At 55.5% G+C, this 18,894-nt stretch overlaps 1 protein-coding gene across 1 annotated transcript in view; it reads right to left on the bottom strand.

The window, feature by feature from the left end:
* Positions 1-18,894, bottom strand: part of CELF4 (CUGBP Elav-like family member 4) — a 76,880-nt gene that overhangs the window by 12,644 nt on the left and 45,342 nt on the right. The window contains exons 2-9 of the mRNA XM_021716427.1: positions 18,133-18,261; positions 17,787-17,866; positions 17,275-17,418; positions 15,993-16,140; positions 14,105-14,254; positions 10,381-10,443; positions 8,688-8,768; positions 3,236-3,379 (exon numbers count right to left, since the gene is read on the bottom strand). Coding sequence (XP_021572102.1) covers positions 3,236-3,379; positions 8,688-8,768; positions 10,381-10,443; positions 14,105-14,254; positions 15,993-16,140; positions 17,275-17,418; positions 17,787-17,866; positions 18,133-18,238 — 916 coding nt within the window. The 5' untranslated portion in view covers positions 18,239-18,261. The remainder of the gene's footprint in view (positions 1-3,235; positions 3,380-8,687; positions 8,769-10,380; positions 10,444-14,104; positions 14,255-15,992; positions 16,141-17,274; positions 17,419-17,786; positions 17,867-18,132; positions 18,262-18,894) is intronic.

The following is an 18,894-nucleotide window of genomic DNA, read 5'->3' as shown; positions in this document are numbered from 1 at the left end:
CGGCCCCGCTCACACACCAGTGGGACTAATGACTAAAGTCAAGTCCTTAGGAGACTAAAGCAATATTCAAATGTGTGAACTGTGTGTCTGTTTACACTGCTCTTTCCCAGAATAAGGAAGGCGGTTGAACTAAATGAGTCCTCTGTCCCTGCCAGGACAAGGCAGCCTGACTGTGGGGGACATGCTACACCCCCTCGTTCCTCTGATCACCCACTTGGGACAATTTGGTGGCTCTTTTCAGGAAATAAACGTGAGCAAAGTAGGGAGGAGACGAAAGAAAGATGGACAGGGCTGGAGGAACTGTCCAGGGCAGTAGTTAGGGAGAGAGCGATAGCCACCGCATGGGAAAGCAGGACGTCCTGAAGGAGGGAAGAAGCCTATTCTTCCTGGAAGAGTTTAGAGGCCTCTGGAAGTCCGGGAGTTGGGAAGAATTTCAGGCTCAGGGGGACTTCTCTTCCCTTGAAGTGTTGTTACCTGGCTAGCAGTGAGGGCAGGGATCATCCCCAACTCCCACCCATGACTGAAGACCCCTGTGGCAGGGCTCTGGGCACCATCCCCTATGTTTGCGGTTCCCAGAACTGTCTTCCTTCTCCCAGTGTTCCATCTCCCATTCTTGTCTCAGCATCCACCCCAGAAAGCTCCCGTGAGAAACCCCTGCGTGGGACCGGTAGGATGACCCCCAGTATTCCCTCTGCCAGCCCCCTTTTCAATGTAGGGACAGTTTGTGCTACATATATCCTCATGGAGGTCTCTGGAAGATTCTGCTTATACATTTATGCTCATGCTTATCCAGAGCAGGTGAAGCCTTTGAGGCATTCACTTTACCAGAGGACCACTTTTACAGCAGACATACACTGCCTTTCTGAACAAAAGGAACTGTAGCATTTCCTGAGGATCTGTTCTGGCTTACCCCACCTCCGTAGACCAACTCCCGGAACCTCATCCTGGGAATGATTGTTAAAGTCCCATTTCACAAATGGGCTCAGAGGGTTAAATGACTTGCATATGAAGGAGTGCTGGAGTTGAGTCTCACAATAGAGGCCTCTGGGACAGTCCAGGGAGAGAGAACCCAAGTGGCCCCACAAGAAACAGCTGGGTTGGGCCAACATGGAGAGAGACTGTCCTGTTCCAAGGCCGACAGATGTTTAACGTTTGGAGTTCATTGGAGAAAAGAGGAGAGAGCCAGAGTGGAGGTACACAGAGAATGATTTCTATAACAAGCAGGGAAAAAAGCCTTGGTCCTGGAGAACTTGAGCACACTAATGGCTTCAAGATGGTTGTGTTTGGGGGCAGACTGGGAGGAACATGCCTTTGGAAAGCCGGGTCATTCCCACACCAGGGATACCGCATGTGCCCAGCCCAGCTATGGCAGGGACTAAGCTGACTCCAGCCTGCTGCCCCAGAGCTTCCTGGGCTGAACAGTGCTCTTCTCATTTATATAACAGTTGAGACTTAAAGAGCAAATGTAACTGATTTCCGGATTGTTGTTTCTACATACATCAATGTAATTCACAAGGAGAAATGCCAAGCGGTGGAGTGCAACCTTGCCTTTTTCTTCCCATACCCAGAGAGAAATGAGTTGCTGGGGTACCTCTACACCTCTGAAAGTCCACATGCTCCCTGTGGCAGCTCCAGAGGGGAAGGGACCATGGTACTGAGACCTGGACTACTTTGAGGACCATGCTCTGATTCCAGAACCACTCCCTTTGTGGTTCCGGAAACTCGGTCTCCAAACTGCAAGCATGTGCTTTCTGATTTCTCCAATCTTGCTCCTTCTCTCCTTTCCTCCCCCATGCTGGGACCTGTGTTCCCTGGCCAACACAGGTTTCCACTCCTTCCTCCCAGCCCCGGAATCTAGGGGTCATCCTGGAGGTACTGAGCTTCTGGCAGACTCAGCTCTGGTTCCATGTGTGGCTCTCTGGGGACACATGATTGCTCTAGCTCTTGACAGAAGGGCTGGTGGAGGAGGACAAGGAGTTGGGAGCGGGAACAAGGAGGAGTGGGTGGGGGGACAAAGATGAAGGGAAATTCCAGTAGGAGACCTGAAGCTTCCTGGGTACATTCGCCAGGTTTAGAAAAAAAAAAAAATACAGTGTGCCCAGTTCTTTTTTGTGTGTAAGTATGTCCCAAATATTGCATGCAATGTTTGAGCCATACTTATACTAAAAAAGTACCCATTGTTGATCTGAAATTCACATGGAACTGGGCACCCTGTGTTTTGTCAAACAGCCATACTTCCAGATGCTCCCGTTTTTCCACTCCCATTGACCAGCCTGCCACCAGGTCCATTTCCTGGAAGCTGCGTTTCTCTCCTGTTGCTCTCAGCTCAAGGGCTTCTTCCATGCCTACCCCATGAAGCACCCGTGGATGAATGGTCAAGACACTCCCCACCACAGACCCTCCCTCGCAACTAGTCTCCCCTGAGCCTCCGCCTCCTCAGTCACCATCCTCTGACTCTTGTCACTCCAGCCCCATGCCTGTGTCACTGAGGTCTCTCTGCCTGGAACTCCCTCCCTTCCTTTTTGCATATTTACACCCTCTACTTTCCTTCTCACTTTGTGATGTGGTGCCTTGCAGAGTTCACTGCTGCTGCGTAGACGTAATGTTCGTCTAAGCTCAGAGCTTAGGCTTCCTGAGGGCAGGGGCCAGTCTCCTCTTCCTTCCTGTCTCCTCAACAATGCCCAGCTCTGGCGGCCTGGGAAGGGAGGTGGGGGTGACTAGGGAAGCAAAGAGTGGGGTGGACAGAGAAGCAAGGGAGAGAGCAGGACAGAGAGATGGAAAGAAGAAGCTAAAGGGGGAGCAGGAGAGGGGCCTGGCTGGGGGACTGCCCACCAGCTATCAAGCTCTGCTTTTACCTGGGGCTCAGGCCGGGCTGTGCTGACCCTGAAAGGAGAAGGGCTGCCTGCCGGGGGAATTGATGTCATTGGGCTCTGCTTGCTGTCCTGCCCACCCCTGCCCAAAGTGGCCCCTTCCCCTTCTCAGTCAGTTGGAACTTGGCTGGAAGAGGAAACCTTGGACTGGAACGTGGGAGATGGGGAGCCAGGTGGGGGTGGGCAGGGAAAGCCAAGAAGCAAAAAAGAACAGAAGAGAGAAGAGGGTGGGAGTCGGAGGCTGGAGGTGGGCTATGCCTGGGGATTGATGTGGAGGAGGAGGTAAAAAGCAGTTGGACACCGGAAAATGGGTGCAACACCGCCCTGTCCTGGGTGAAGCTAATTGGTTTGTTATCTTTACCCACCAAAGCATTTACTTTGGTTAGTCGCCCGATCCACAAACACTTTCGAGGAGATGACATTACCGAAAGGGAGGAACATCTGCATCAGCTCAGCGTCCCCAAACTCCTGGGGCAGATGGTAGATGAACAGGTTACAGCCCTCGGGCCCTGCGGTGAGGGGAGGGGGTGGGCGGGGGAGGAGGGATGGCGGGGTGGGGGAAGAGAGAGACAGAGGAGAGGTGAGCGAGTTAGGCAGCGCAGCAGGGAGGGGTAGGGGCAAGGTCAGGAGGGGGGGGTCTCGTTCAAGATCCAAGGGCAGCCCCGGAAGACTGGGGGAGGAGGGCTGAGCCCCAGGCCTGAGCTCTGGTCTCTGCTCTGCCCTTGGGCAAGTCACTGAACCTCTCTGTGCCTCAGTCACCTTTTCTGCAAAATGGATCAGTAACAGAGGGCTGGCAACTCTGTTCGGGGCTTCAGAGGGGAGTCGACAGAGAATGGGGTGAACATGCCAAAGCCTGATCCACTGTGTCCCTGGAAATGAGGTGATGTGGAGAGGCAGGGACAGACAGAGCCGGGAGGGCCTCCCTCCTGCCCAGCCTCAGTTCTAGGGAGGACTTTCCTGCTCTGGAGGGAACCACCCTGGGGCAGGCACGGCCCTTGCTGGGGAAACATTGCACTACCCGCCTCCTGCTGGCCTGGCTCAGACTCTGTGGCTGGAGGATCCACGAGGTGGCGGCTCAGCCCAAGTCTCGAGTGTGGAAACCAAGATTTGTCCTGCCTCCTCGGGCGGGCTGGGCACTAGGTGGTAGGAAGTTCTCTCACCTAGGAACGGCGTCTAGGCTGCACATGGAGGCTCTGTAATTATCCAGAGAACCCTGGTGCATGAAGGTTCATCTCATGACCAGTGACAGCCCTGCTACTACTACAGCAGGAACTATGTGTCAGGCTGTTCTCAGCACTTTATATGTATGTTAATTCATTTAATCCTCACAGCAACCCAGTAATTCAGCTACTATTAATACTGCCACCCCACAGATGAGGAAACTGAGGCCCAGAGAGGTTACATCACCTGCCAGAGGACACACAGCTGGGAGGAGGGTGGAGCCAAGACATGACCCCAGGTTCTCTGCCTCCATGGTGTGTATTCTCTCTCTCTACCTACCTACCGTAATTCTCAACCCCTCAGGTTTCCAGAACATTGCTGAGAGCTTTGAATTTCTGAAACTTCCAGATAGTTACAAGATGTACAGGAATCCTTTTAAATGACCAAATGCTTAGTGTTAAATCTTTGAAATGGAATTTTTCCCAGATGCATGGTCTATCCCCTGCCATCTCACATAGCATATGCCATGTGTAATTTAATCTTTTACAGTGAATTGTAGTCATTTCTGTGATGGCGTCCAACCTCTGGAGGGGATGGGAAGGAAGTAGCCGTGCTTGTAGAGCTGTGTAGGGACCAAGGTTCTGGTCAGAGGCTAGTGCAAGACTAAGCATGAGCTTGAATGTGAAGGCTGAAGGCCCCAATGGGGACCGCTCCATGGCCTTCACAGCCAGAACCCGCTGATTCTCTGGGCCCATGAGGCTGCCAGACAAACCAGTTCTGCAGCAAAGCCTCCTCTGGAGTCTCCACCCCTTCCTCCCATCCCTCCTCCCCTCTCCAATCTCCTCCTCCCTCCCTCCATCCATCTCTACCCCTGGAGGACCACAGCCTAGAGCAAAGATGCCCCTGATGATCCAAGCTGCCTAGTGGCCTCCTGGGTCCTTATCCTCACCCTGTACCATGTGCTCACCCTACCCCTCCCGCCCCTCCTCCCAGGACTCCTGGCTCCCAGGTACCTGCCAGCCGACAGTGTGTTCAGAACCAGGTTCATGTGTGCCCCCTCACCCATTCTGGGGGCTCCTGGTGCTGGGTCCCCTAAGCTCTGGTGACCTTCCTTTCCTCTGTCCCCTCCAGCCATGCCATCTTCCCATCAGTTCATGCCCCATGAGTGTGTGCTTGAAGGCCCCAGCTCCCCATACCCTCTCTCTCCAAATGAACCTCTGACCTCTGCCTTCTGGCACCCTATGTCCAGACTCCATACCCTGTGGGCAGAGCTCTTTCTTTTTTGTGTCTCCGACAGGGTTGGCCACTCCCTAGGGCCAGGGACATCTGCCTGTCCCCATCCTTCTGTGCAGCCCCCTCAGGCCCAGCGTGTGCCTCTCTCCTTCCTCCTTCCATCCTCTCTCTCCAGGCCTACCTGACCACTTGACCCCAAGTTCAAATCTGCTGTATGTTTGTTCTCCTTGTAGAGACAGGGAACCTTCTCAGATCAGGCCCACAGGCTCAGTCCCATCCATATGGTATATGATGGGCCCCAGGGACGACCCTCTAGCCCGAGCCTGACTAGGAATTTAGGGCAGCTCTGGCCCCGCCTCCTCAAGAGTATGTCTACACTTTCTCACTTGGACTACCCCAAGTCCTTTCTGCATTCCTCATTCACAGATTACAGAACATCCAGATGGCACAGCCAGCAGGGTTTTCGAGATCAGTCTGGGCCAATTCAGCCTTCTGAGACATGGCGAAACGGAGCTTCAGAGACAGAAAGCAACTACCACAGCAGAGTGGTGGCTATAGCCCTCCCTGGGGGTAACCTCGTCCCGTCTTAGGGGCAGATGACCTCTGGGGGCTTCGGGCATTTGTTGGTTTCAGGCTCAGCTCAAAGACATGAAGCTGGCAGGAGGGTTCTCCCAGCAACAAGTGTGGCCTGACATTTCCATGGCATTTCACAGGGGGAGGTGACCAGGATGTCAAGAGGCCAGCTACTGATAGCGTGAAGGGGCACAGTCTTCCTTTCTCCATGCCTCAGACTACACTGGGGGACATGGTCACTACGGCTCCCAGCCACCTTCCGGCCTGTCTCCCCTGACCCCAGGCTTATCTCACACCCTGCAGCAGCCATGCCTTGCTCCTGCCATTCCATTTCCCCTGCCTGGGGCACCTGCCTCCTGTCTCTACATGCTGAGACCTCCTCACCTCCCAGGCCCTCCGAAGCCTTCCCGACAGCCCGCTTCCAGAGCCATGCTCTCGCCCATGTACACAGCACGGTTCTGTTAGAATCTGGGTTCATGTCTTACCCCTCCCCATCTCCCACTCCCCGGGGGTGGCTCCACCTCTGCCCCATGGCCAGGGAGAATACGGACAGCTGTGGAAGATTCTCCTGGCCTGAGAAGAGACTGGAGTGGGGGACTGGCTACATGGGGATGGGGGCCAGAGACTGAAGCTGCTCAGAGGTGGGGAGAAGGAAGGAGGAGTTCAGAGCCAGGCACGTGGACAGGTGCAGTGTGAGGTGGGGGAGGGGAAGGGGCCTGAATGTGTTTAAGGTCAGCAGCTGGGGCCGTCATGTGCATTGGTCAGGGTGGCACTGACCTTCAGCTGTGTGTGTGTGTGTGTGTGTGTGTGTGTGTGTGTGTGTGTGTGTGTGTGTGTACATCTGCGTGTTTGTAGCAGGGTTTAAGAACCCTAAGCCCACAGGCCAGAGTGATTCCAGGAGCTAACTGAAGCCAGTGAGTGGCAAAGGCAGTAGGGCCTGTACAGTTCTCTGCTCTGGTCCTGGAGCGAGCAACACTGGGACTCCTGGATCCTGCCCCTTGTGGCCCTGACTGGACTGATGAAGGCTTGGACAGGGAGAAGGGCAAGGGCAGGGCAGGACACAGGGCCACAGGCTGAAGAAGGGGCCACCTCCACCCCCACCTCACTGATGGTGGCCCAGCTATCACTCAACTGTAGCAGGATCCAGGACAGGGCACAAGCAGGCCTTTGCATACCCCTCCTTTCCTGGCCGTGGGGAGGTCCGATGACCCTGATCTAGGAGGGTCAAATGCCTAATGCATCTGAGCTGGGTTGATAGGGCCCCTGCTCAGCTTTGGAAGGGGTGACAGTTTGGGGAAGGAAGGGCTATGTGCACAGACTCACTGAACGGGACTCAGAGGGCAGACTCAGTGATCTTGGTCCTCATGCCCCTCACAGAATGGTCTTCACCAGCCTCACTTTACCAGTGGGGACACAAAGGCTGAGAGGGGTTGAGTGATTCATCCAGGGTCACATGGAGAGGAGGTGGCAGAGCTGGGAGTCAGACCCAGAAGGGTCTACTTCGAAGCCCAGGCTCTCAGATTTTCTGGCTCTGGGGGCTGTTCTGGGTCTGTCTGATCAAAGGGGTTTGGACCAGCAGACCTGGAAGGCCCTTTCCAAGACGAACCACACCCCAGGGCTCCAAGACTCGATGTTGCAGGGGACACAAAGTGAGCATCTGGAGACTCCTGGGACACTGGACATGCGGGCTTTGGGGGCAGGTTCAGTGCCAGGGTGACCCTTCCCATGGAGGTGGAGTGACAGGACCTTGTCAGAGTCCTGCCCTCAGGCCTGTGGAATCTGTGAGGGTGGCCTTGTTTTTCATCCTCCTGATTTCCCACTCATGTGGGTCGCCGGCACTGGGATGGGAGACACTCAGATGAGGTCCCTGCCATCTGAGCCCGCTGGTCATGCCTGCCCTGACCTGCTCATACCAGGGCCTCTAGAGATAACTTTCTAGAATTATCCCTTCTTCCATCAGGCCTGCATCGGGCACTCCCCACCCCTTTTCTCATCCTGCCCATACAGTCCTGCCCTGGGAGTGCCACCTGTCTCTCCTGGTCACCCAGAGGGCGCAGCTTCTCCTGTCTAGGTTGGATAGGCTCCCTCCCCCATTCTTCTCAGTGTGAACAGCCCCTCACTCTCCCCCATCCTCCCCACTGGCCAAATCCTGTCTCCAAGGGGAGGGGGGATTCTTGAACCTCACCTCCTCCAGGGCCTCACCTTCCTGACCACCTCAGGCTATTCACCACATTTTCTCAGTGCGCGCACCTAGCAGAGTGGGGACCACCAATGCCACCTCAGTGCTGGAGTGTCACCTCCCAGCTGTGCTCCCTGGGAACACAGGACCAGACCCTCCAGCGAAGACCTCGAGGATAACCCTCCATCTCCTCCATAAGACTAGAAACTCCCTCGGCAGGGACAAAGCCTCAGATGGCAAACCCAGGCCTCCTCTCTGCTGGGGCCACTGGGAAGGACTGCAAGGGAAGAAACCCAGCCCAGGGGGTTTCTTATGGACTGAGATATTGGCATGTGAGCACTGTCAGACCAGCAGCAAGTGATGGAGGGGTGAGGAAGGCTCCCCATGTGGGACCGCCAGCCCTCAAGGCTTCCTGTCCTGCCCCTGCCCCTGCCCCTGCCCCTGGACCCGGCGCTGCTCCAGTGTCTAACACCGCCCAGAAGAAATGCACCTCTAGCCTTGGGTCAGAGAGCACCGCACCTCACACCTGCTGTCTTCCTTCGCCTACCTCAGCATAGCACACCGACATGGTCACCTTTCCCATGCACAGTCCAGCTCAAGGCCCAGGGGAGCAGCCTCTCTGGGGACAGCAGGGAGAAAGGAGGGGCCCGGAGTCCAGCCTGCAGACTCACCTTCTCTCTGTTGCTGGGGGATCATCGGAGGCGGCTGAGGAAAGGCCTGGCTTATCTGACCATAGGCAGCAGGGTAGGCGGCTGCTGGTGACCCAAGAGAAGAGACGGGAGCCGGCGACAGGCGTGGTGTGAGAGGCAGGAAGAAAGAGAGAGGTTCAGTGTCAGCACAAGGGCGGGCCAGCCATGAAGGGCGCTGCTGCTTGGCCACTACGACAAAGCCAGCTCTCAGCTCTCGGACTAGGGAAGGGGAGCTGCAGAGTGAACAGTGGTGTGTGTGTGTGCTCATGAGCACATGCATGTATGTCTATGTGTGTCCAAGTGCATGTATGTATGTGTGCATGCAAGTGTGTGCAGGTGCATGCCTGTGTATAAGTGTGTGTACACTCATGCATGTGTGTGCCTGTATATGTTTGTACATGCTTGTGTGCACATGCATGCATGTATGAGTGTGTCCACATGTGTGCATGTGAGCGTGTGCCTGCCTGTGTACATGTGTGTGCCTTGTGTGTGTAAATGCATGTGTCCCCATGTGTGTGCATGTTTATGTGTGCATGCAAGTGTCTGTATGTGCATATGTGTGCATGTGCATGCCGTGAGTGTGTGCATTTGTGTTTGGAGGGAAGGTGAGTTTAGTGTGAAGCAGTGGACAAACCACATATGTAGATAACACACTATCATTGATATCAAAAAACAGTAAATGTTCTGGCCAAGGTCACCCCACACTGCCTGGAATCCACAAGAATGTCTTCCCACCTCTCTGAGCCATGGCTGACTCATCCCCACTCACATGGCACCTATGTGGGAAGGGAGGAGCTACCCTAGGTGTGGCTTGGCCTCTAGGTAGCCTGCCAGGGGTATTTTTCAGGGGCAGAGGATGGAGCTGGACAACCTGATGGGTTTTGAATTCAACTGGAAAGAGTCTGAGGCAGGACAGGAATGCCCAGCTCCCTCCTCAGCCCAGCCTGGCTCCCATGAGGCCCAGCAGGTGTGAGTACCTCCTCTGGGGTCCAGATATGCCCAGTCCCTGCTTTGCCAGTCAGTCCCATTGGCCTCAGCAAAAGCACAGCAAAGAGGGACCCTGACCAGGTCAGACAACAGGACATGGGCTGGGCAGAGAGGATTACCATGTGTTGCCCAGCCCAGGGGGAAGGAAAGAGAGAAGCCTAGCCTGGCAGACGGTGCAACCTGGCTCAGGGCCCTCTGTGTACTAGGGCCATCTCTTCCATCTTTCCCCCACCTCTGCTGCCTGGGGAGCGGGGATCGAAATGACTTCTCTTCCCTCCTTCTCTCAAACCGGGCATCCCTGGGTCTGGCCACAAACCCAGTGCTGCAGCATGGCTGGGTGCTCCTGAGCAAACTAGCTCTAGCAGCACCCTGGGGACAGGAAATCTGTCTTCAAAGACAAGAAACTGACCAGCAGGGGTGAAGCCTCAGACTGGTCTGCCAACTGGCCTGAGGGTCTGCCCACTCATCCTTGTGGGGACATCTGCAGGGTGACCTCAAAGAGGGAGGTAGCCTGAAGTCTCTGTCAGCACAGCCTTCCCTCCTATCACATGGCCCCCTGCCACACCCCCTCCCCACTCCATGCAGCGCTGGGACCCTGGGGCTGGGATGAGGAGGGGCCCTGGTGTCACAGGTGTGGAGATGGACGCAGCCAGGGAAAGAGCCGTGAGGACGCGTGGATACTAACGACCTGCATACTGCTGCACTCCAGCGTAGGCCTGCTGCAGGGGGTCCGCGGCTGTGGGGCTCTGCGCTGCAGGGGAGCCAAGGGGACAGAGGTCAGCAGTGCCCACCAAACCGGCCCCACCCAAGCTCACAGGGACAACGCTGTGGCTGCATTGCCTTTTCTGGCCATGGAGGTCCTGCCCTGGGGCAGGGCATCTGAGACAGAAACCCTAAGCTCCCGGACCCTCTTGGGGTCCCCTTCCCCAGCCCAGGACCCTTGATGACTTAGGGAGTTACACACTCTGGATGGGGGGTGCCTGGGGTGGGAGAGATGAGCAGTTCATGCAAAAGACTGTGTAGGGTTGAGGAGGAGATGCCAGGGGGCTCAACCCTGAGGGCCTTGATGAGGAACCTCCCTGGAGAAGGGCTGTGGGGAAGAGGCGAGGGGGCTGGAGGCTGTCAGGGAGATGAGCTCTTTCTCATGGATCCTCAGCAGAAGTTGGGGGCAGTGAAGGGATGGCATGGCAGACCTCAGCTGGGTGAAAGAAGGGGCACAGAGGTCTTGCCCCACCAATCTGTCGTACTGAGCCACCATGCCTGCTCAGATGGTTCCCTCCCTCATTGTTGGGGAATCTGCACGAGGCATGAAGGTCTCCCACTCCTAGTCCATGCCAAAGGTCCCCCAGTTGGACTGGAGTAAGGCTTGGATCCCTTCTGCTGCCTTTGCTGTCCCTGTAGGAGCTGACTGGAGCACAGAGCAGCAGTGGGCACTGTCTTTGGAGACCAAGGCCAGTGGTGACTGACAGGAAAGTAGGCTAGCCTTGGGGATCCAGGAAGGTGGTGTTACCCTGAGGGGGGATCCAGCCCCAGTGCATTTGTGGGGAAACTGAATAACACTGGGTGGCAGAATGAAAGCCATCTGGGTGTATCTGTCTGTGAACCCAGGCTCTGATGGGCTTTGGGGACTATGAACTAGGAATAATTACCAAACTTTCCTCCAGAGCACTCATCCTTGAGTCTCTTGGTAAAATTCCATTAGAGAAAGAGCACTTGGGCCTCAGGGGAGCCCAGGGAAATAGCCCTTGGGAAATAGGATGTAGCAGGGGAGCTGGGCCCTTGAGGGGAAGATTTGCTAGAGATGGATCTCAATGCAGGCTTCTTCCTGCTTTGAGCTGTCTACTGTCCCTTCTGACAACTGTCCCTCAATTTCTCCCATGTGGAGACCGGAGCCAGGGCTCCCAGTTGTGTGGCAGGGTGCTCTCCTCCCTCTGCTACTTCTTTCTCCTGTGCCAGCCTCTGAGCTCTCTGGAGGGAAAGCCACATTTGGCTTGTGCTCTTGCTTTTCCCGGGTGCTCCCCCACGTGGTGCCTTTATGCAAATTAGAAAAGGGTGTCCTATTCCTTTGGGCATACAGTTTGGTGCCCTCATGCAAAATGTGACCTATGCAACTTACGTGGAATCCCCTGGCACAGTGCCAGGAATGTGGGAAGAGCTTGGCTAAGAGTGTGCTTGCAGGAATGAATGGTTTCTAATGTTTGTGAGAGCCACCGCTCCAAGGGTGTCACATGTCATCAAAGGCCACACTGTGTGCATCAAACATGATCTCTGTGAGCACAAGGGGAGGACAGAGAAGGCACCTGGGACTTGGGAGTGGAGAAAAGCCTTTAGAAGACCCCTTGTTACTTCTCTGCCTAACGACCTCATTAGTAACTGCCAAAGAGTGAACATTTTGAAGGATCTCGCTCATTACAGAGGCTCCAGACTCTGCATTTAAAGATGGTAAATTAATTTTTTTAATGTACTACTTTTCTCTTTTCCTTTCCTCCATCCCTCCCTCCTGTTCTGGCAGGGAATTGTTTATGAGATGTGGCAGATTGTTACAAATGGGGGAAAGAAACATTTCCAGATTCCACGAGGGAAACAGCTCACAGATGCTGGTGGGGGTGGGGAAGAAACAGGTTTGTCAGAATTCAGGGATCCAGATGGGTTCGTGGGCAGGGAAGACTGGGAAATGTAGCCACCCAGATGTGCTGGGGATGGCATCTCCCAGCCCACATTCCTGAGAGTAGTGGGGTCTCTTTCAACTCCAGCTTGCCCAGCCCTGCCCCTGCCACCCCTGCCAGCCTGGGAGTCTTTATCCATAAACAACACTCCAGATCCTCCAGGACCCACCACTTCACTCTCTTGACTTCTCTGGCTTCTTCTTTGTGGACTGAAGGATTTACTGGGGGGAAAGCACTGGGATAGGTAATGAGATCAAGGATAACTCCAAGTTCAAAGTAAGAAAACTCTCCTTCTCTACTTCCCTCTAGCACGGTGTCCTTGTACTTGCTGCTGGTGGAGCTTTTATATACTACAGATGCCTGGGCCTCCCTCCAGACAGTGAATCACAATCTCTGGGCTTCTATGATTTTATAAAACCCAGCAGTGGATTCTGATGGGCACCTGGAATAGGGAGTATGACTCTGCCCCTTATACTGATCTGCCTCAGGCTGGCCTCCTCTACCCTATGGGGCCAATCTCCTTACCACCCCTGCCCCTGCCAGGCAGGCCCCACCTGACTCAGAGCCTCCAGACAGCGCCCCCCTCCACAGGTGTTCCCTGTTCATCCACATCCTTTCAACCCTGCCCACCTGCTGAAGTTTGATCTTCACCACTTCCTCAGGGAGGATCTTTGAGCTTCTCCTGCCTACCGAACTCTCCTGATTTGAATCATTTAGCATTTCGAGTCTGAGAATGCCCAATCTTGATCAAGCTTCATTTTGCCTTCTTGTCTCATCATTCTATAAATTAATGTGTTCTTGACTGGACTTTGACCTCCCAGGAGATGGGTCCATGTTCTGCCCTCCTTCTGGGACCCTCCTTCATCCAGCACAAAGTGGGCTCCCGCCAATACTTGGGGGGACTCTGTAACCTCATTCTCTACCCTTCAGAAAGGGAGATAGCGCTTATTACATCTCTATTGCATTGTCCCTTGCTTGCTAGACTGTCCTGATGTCAGTCCATCTTCCAGACCAGAAAGAGGAGCCGATGCGGTCCAACTGGACACTCTCAACCTGAGAGAATGGCTGCGTTTGAGAGAAGCAAAATTAATCAGGAACAAGCTTCCTGGATCCTCCTGTGTAACAGACTTCATGAAACTGCGGTTCTAGGAGAGCTATCCAAGGTGCTGAGCCCCCATCAGAGGCGCCGCCACAGGCGGCCCGGCGCGCTGTCCGAGGTGCCGACGGGCTGCTCCTGAGTGCCGTGGGCTGCCCGAGGTGCTGAATTGCTGTCCGAGGTGCTGACCAGGCTTTTGTGTGCGCTAAGAGGCCGGGCAGCTAGACTGCCCATCAACTAGCTAGACAACCAATCAATATATCTCCACTTCCTTCCCCAGAGTCTTTTCCTAGTTAACACTAAATCTGACCGTTGTTTTACTTCCTAGAGGTCAAATTCCGCTCAACTAATTTGCAACTAGTAGCCTCTCTACCAGGTTGTAAAACTGCACCCATTCTCTTTTATTCCCTAAGGGAGCACCTGGAATGGTATTCTCTCACTGATCTGCCTGACACCTCACCAAGAGCAAAATTTTGGTCTCTTCTCTTCCTCTACAGGCTCCCTGAACAAGACTCTTCCTGATCACATTTGGGATTTCACCAAAGAACAGAGGATGGAAGCCACATACTTCTTGTTAGAACACCAAGGGAAGGAACAACAAATGAGGAAGTTGCTGCGTGGAGAAGGAAGGTTCTCTTAGATGTGCTTACCTGGGTAGGGGTGGATGCCATTGGCGAACACAGCTTCTGCAGCAGGTTGCCCGTTGGCCTGTGGGGGGAGGCCAGTGAAGCCATTCACCCCAATGGGGGATGGGATGCTAGGCACGGCTGGTGCAGTGATGCCCGGAGGAGTGCTGCCACCTGGGTCCAGGGATGCAGAGAAATGGGGGAGAAGGTGAGAAGAAAGGTAAGGAACAAAGGTAAAGAAGGCCAACCCATAAAGCTCCATCCTACTGGCTCCAGGGGCCTTGAGACAGATTTGGACCCCACACACCAGTGCAATCCTATTTGTGAACTGTGCTTGCCTTAGCTTCCTGTATAAAGTGGTTCACCCATCCCAACTGTATCCATCCTTCAAGGCAGAGTCCAAGTCTCACCTATCCCATGAAGGCTTCTCTAGCCACTGATGGCTTGTCCTCAGACCTACAGCACATAGACTAATCTCAGTGCCCTTGGCTTCAACCTCACTTGGTCCTCCTTCACTCTTTTTCAGTGGCCCTTGCTCAATCCAGCTAAGTCAGGATGGACTGGACCTTGTTTGTTACCTGAGAGGCTGATCTGCCTCCCCAAGTTTTGCTACTTGGGTTGAAGAGGTCTTAACTCTGACATTCCCTTGCCTTGAGGCAGAAAGGTCATTGTAGAGGCCAGGCCCAATTCTATCTCATGGACTAAGTAGACACCTTGGTCTCCTCCAGTTGAAGCAACAGTGGCCATCATGGTGGTGAGGGTAAATTCGGGATCAGATGACAATACCTGTGCCCTTCCTATGCCTGGTGGGTGAAACTCAAGATGTGGATAGTCTGGTGATTGTACTGAAGACCCAGAGGCTAGAAGGGGCCTTCTTATCATATAGGAAGCAGGGTCCTTCTGAGAACAAAAACCTGAGGCTGGTTCACTACCCAGACTCATGTGTGTCTCTGAGGTTGGGGTCAGAGTTGTGGGGTAGTGTTCCAGTTGTCCCAGAAATGGCACAGCCTTCTGTGGTTTTTAGCTGGAAAAGAAACCACTCCTGGATATCAGAAAGGTTGCTGCCATGGTCTGGGAACAGACAGCTGAGGATGCTTGGTGAGTGACAGCCTGGGGTGCTGGACAAGCCGTTGGGACTAAACTAGGGTTTCTTAACTTTGGCATTATTGTCATTTGGGGCCAGATATTTCCTTGTTGTAGTGGTTGTCCTGTGCCTTGTAGGATGTATAGCAACATCCCTGGCCTCTACCCTCTGGATACCAGTAACACTCCCCTTTCCCAGATGCAACATACAAAATGTCTACATTGCCAGATGTCCTGGGGGTGGGAGGCAAAACTGCACTGATTGAGAATCACTGAACTGGACAATAGTCAAGATCCAATAAAAAACATGCTTTGTGAGCTGGGTTGTGTCCAAGCCCCTGTCCCTTGATAACTCTTATGGTTCTCTCTAGATTATGTGTTGCCATCTTGGAAAAAGCCAGTAAGTCGAGGCTGGGTTAAAGAGAAATTTTAAAAATGGCTCCTTCCATGCTTGGGCCAGAGACCAAACAAGGCCACAGAATCCTAGGGCTCTTCTCTCTTCAGACCTCAAAGGGAGGTGTTTTCATGTCAATTTATTTCCAGATATCTATTATTAATAAAGATCAAGACAATTTTTTTCCTGACATGGCTAAACAACTTGAGAGACATTCTCACTGCCCTAAAGTCATGTCATGGACTGCATGGGACCCGTAGCTCATCTTCCCTTGGGTTCCCAGAGATTAGGACATTTTTGAGACAAACTACCAGAGGAGAAGGCCTGCCTGGGCCCAGGCACTATATGGTCCGTTAGAAGCTGAAATGAGGCCTCAGCCTGGGTTCAGCTGCTCTTCCACCAGGCCAGGTCCTGGGTTGGTACCTCCTGGCTCACCTGAGGTTGGGGTCATGGGTGCGGCCGCCAGGCCGTTCATGTTGAGGGCCGCCATCTGCTGCATCTGGGCGGCAGCGAAGGCAGCCATGGGGTTCAGGTAGCCGCCCTGTGCGACTGACGCCATGAGGGCCGCTTGTTGCTGCATCAGCTGGGGCAGAGGGAGTGGAAAAAATATCACGTGCTTCCAGGGGGGCATCCCTCCCCAGCGGGGGGCTCAGCTCCTGGAGACTGACCTCCCAGGCCCTGAGCCCCAGGGACAGTCTCCCCCACCACCCCCCCAGAGATCTCTGATGCCTCCCCATGGCCTGCCCTAGTCCTCAGTGGCTGTTGGAGGTCACTTCCCTGAGAGATGATGGCATCCAAAAGTCATGTTAGGGTCTTTGGGATTCTAAAGTTGTTGTAGTGGTGTTGAAGGGGACTGGATTCATGAGTGCTGGTCAGTCTGTGTAAGACTTGTCACTCATGGGGATGTGACACCCTCCCAGAGACCTGTCAAGTGAGCCTCTGCAGAATTAACTTAGCATAGATTTCTGTCCAAAATTATCTTAACTGGAGTGTACTGGGTAGTAGTGACAGGAGAACCATGAATAGAACCCTGGGCACCCCCACAGTTGTCACTAAAGTGAGTGGGGACAGAGGAGGTTGTTGACAGTGGCCAAGGCTGGATACTGCTGAAGAAGTGAGGTGAACCTCCTGTTCTGGAACCTGGACCTTGGCCTGCCTCAGTGCCACCCATGAGGGGGCTGTGGTTACAAATCTGGACACAGATGCAGGCAGAGGGGCCCCAATGTGGAAGAAAGATGTGCCTGAGGCAGGGTCTGGGGTGCTGCAGGGGAAGCATGGGTGTGGAGGGCTTTAGGGTAACTCACAGGACCCGTGCTAGTGACCAGAAGAACTGAGGATACCCGCCCACAGGTGGAAGCAGGGGTGGGGTGGTGACTGCTGAATGCCTGAACCTCCCTCCCATCGGTGCCTCCCATCAGTGCTTCCTGGGTTCCACATGGATTTGGCTTAGGGGGGAGGGGCACTCGGGGTAACCCACCTTGCTGCCCTGTCCAGGGGCTCTCTCCCAACTGCTTCCTGCAACCCACCTTCTCCTGGCAGCCATCCCCGAGGGCACCAGCCTCCTCTTAACCTCTGTTGAGGTCACACTCCCTGGGTTCATTTCCGGCCCCTCCTCACTCCTGGGGTCGGGAGCAGTATTTGCAGTCAGGTGTCCCGCTCTCTGGGGCTCCCAGGGGTGTGAGCTCGAGAAACGCCGCCCGGCCGCGCCCCCACTTACTGCCTGAGCGTAGGCGCCGTAGGCCCCGAACGGGATGGCCATGGGGTTGAACATGCCCATCTGGCCGGCCATCTGCTGCATTCGCCGCATTGTGCGCTCCTTGTCGGTGTCGGCGAACTTGACCACCAGGCTGGACGAGGCTCCCTGCGGCCAGGGCGGCACGTGAGAACCTCCTACCCCCACAGAGTCTCGCGCAGCGGTCCGCGCCCCCAGCCAGGCCCACCTGCCCTCTCTGCGCAGGGCACTATGTGAGAGACCGACATCAGCGCTCGCCAGGGGCATGAGGTCTTAACCCCACGCAGACATGTTCTACCTGGGGGACCTAGGACCAGTTCCTTTACATCGCGGCCTCAGCGTTCTTGTCTGAGGAACGGGGGTAAGGGTGATGCTTTCCCGTCTTACGGGGAGGCTGTGGGCGCGGCGCGCGGCTGGCAAGCTGGAGCCCCTGCGCGCGCGCGTTGGTCCTGGTCCCGCCTGTCCCCACCCCGCCCCGCCCCTAGAGGCTCACTCACCGGCATGGTCTGGCTGCCATGCAAAGCGTTGATGGCCGCCTGCGCCTCGGCGTGGGAAGAGTACTTCACGAAGGCGCACCCTGGGGGACGGGAGAGGCTGAGCTGGGACCGAGAGGCAGGGCCAGGGTGGGTACCAGGAGGGAGGGCGCACCCCAGATCAACGCAGAAGGGGTGAGATGTAGAGGTGGGAAGAGAAGGGAAATACGGAGGCGGAAAGACCAGGACGGGCCGCGAGGCTTAAAGACACCCCGAGGTCCCCGCAGCCTCACCCCTGGCAGGCACCCTTCCCGGGTTCCCTACCGGTCGGGCCCCACCCCCACCTCAGGTCGGCCCCGCCCCCGCGCACCCTTGCTGTTGCCGTCGGGCCCGCGCAGGATGGTGCACTCCTCGATGTTCCCGAAGGCCTCGAAGAGGCGGCGCACGTCGTCCTCGGACTGTTGCTTGTTGAGCATGCCCACGAAGAGTTTTCTATCTTCTGGAACAAAATTAGGAGATGCTTACCCGGTTCGGGGGCCAGAGAGCGCGGGGACGGGCCCGGGCGTGAGTGGCAGGGCACGGCCGAGGGTGAGGAGGCGGGGAGAGGGAGGAGCTGGGCCGGAGGCGGGGCGGAGGGTCACGGCGGGAAGGAAAGAGGCCGCGGGGAGGAGGAGGGGGGCTTAGTTAGAGGGGGAGGGCCGAGGGGAGAAGTGGGGGTGGGGGTGGGGGCGGTCAAGGGCCGGGAAGGGGAGGGAGCGCAGAACGCGAGGAGAGGGAGGCCGGGCTGTGCCAAGCGGGTGTGGATGGCAGCGACCTGACCTCCTCCTGCCTGCAGGGCAGGCTGCAGCCCGGAGCAAAGGCCCCTCACTAGGGCATACGGGTCAGGCAGGCAGGAACCTGCTTTCCCACCCCTGCGTTTCCTCCCTCCTCTTATTATCGTCCTTGGATGCCAACGTCAATCACGACTGGCGAATGTGCTGCGGGGTCTTTGCCTATGCGGTTCCCTTTGCCTGGAGGCACTCACCACAAGGCTCATCCTTCCCTTCCTCTGGGCCTCCCTTTAAATACTGCCTCCTAGCCGGGCTCGGTGGCTCAGCCTGCAATCCCGCGCCTTTGGGAGGCTGAGGTGAGT

Source organism: Carlito syrichta, unplaced genomic scaffold (genome assembly GCF_000164805.1).
Source record: "Carlito syrichta isolate Samal-C Ts95f unplaced genomic scaffold, Tarsius_syrichta-2.0.1 Scaffold308812, whole genome shotgun sequence".
Taxonomy (NCBI): Eukaryota; Metazoa; Chordata; class Mammalia; order Primates; family Tarsiidae; genus Carlito; species Carlito syrichta.
Note: the sequence above shows the minus strand (reverse complement) of the source record. Positions and strands in the feature narration are given on the sequence as shown.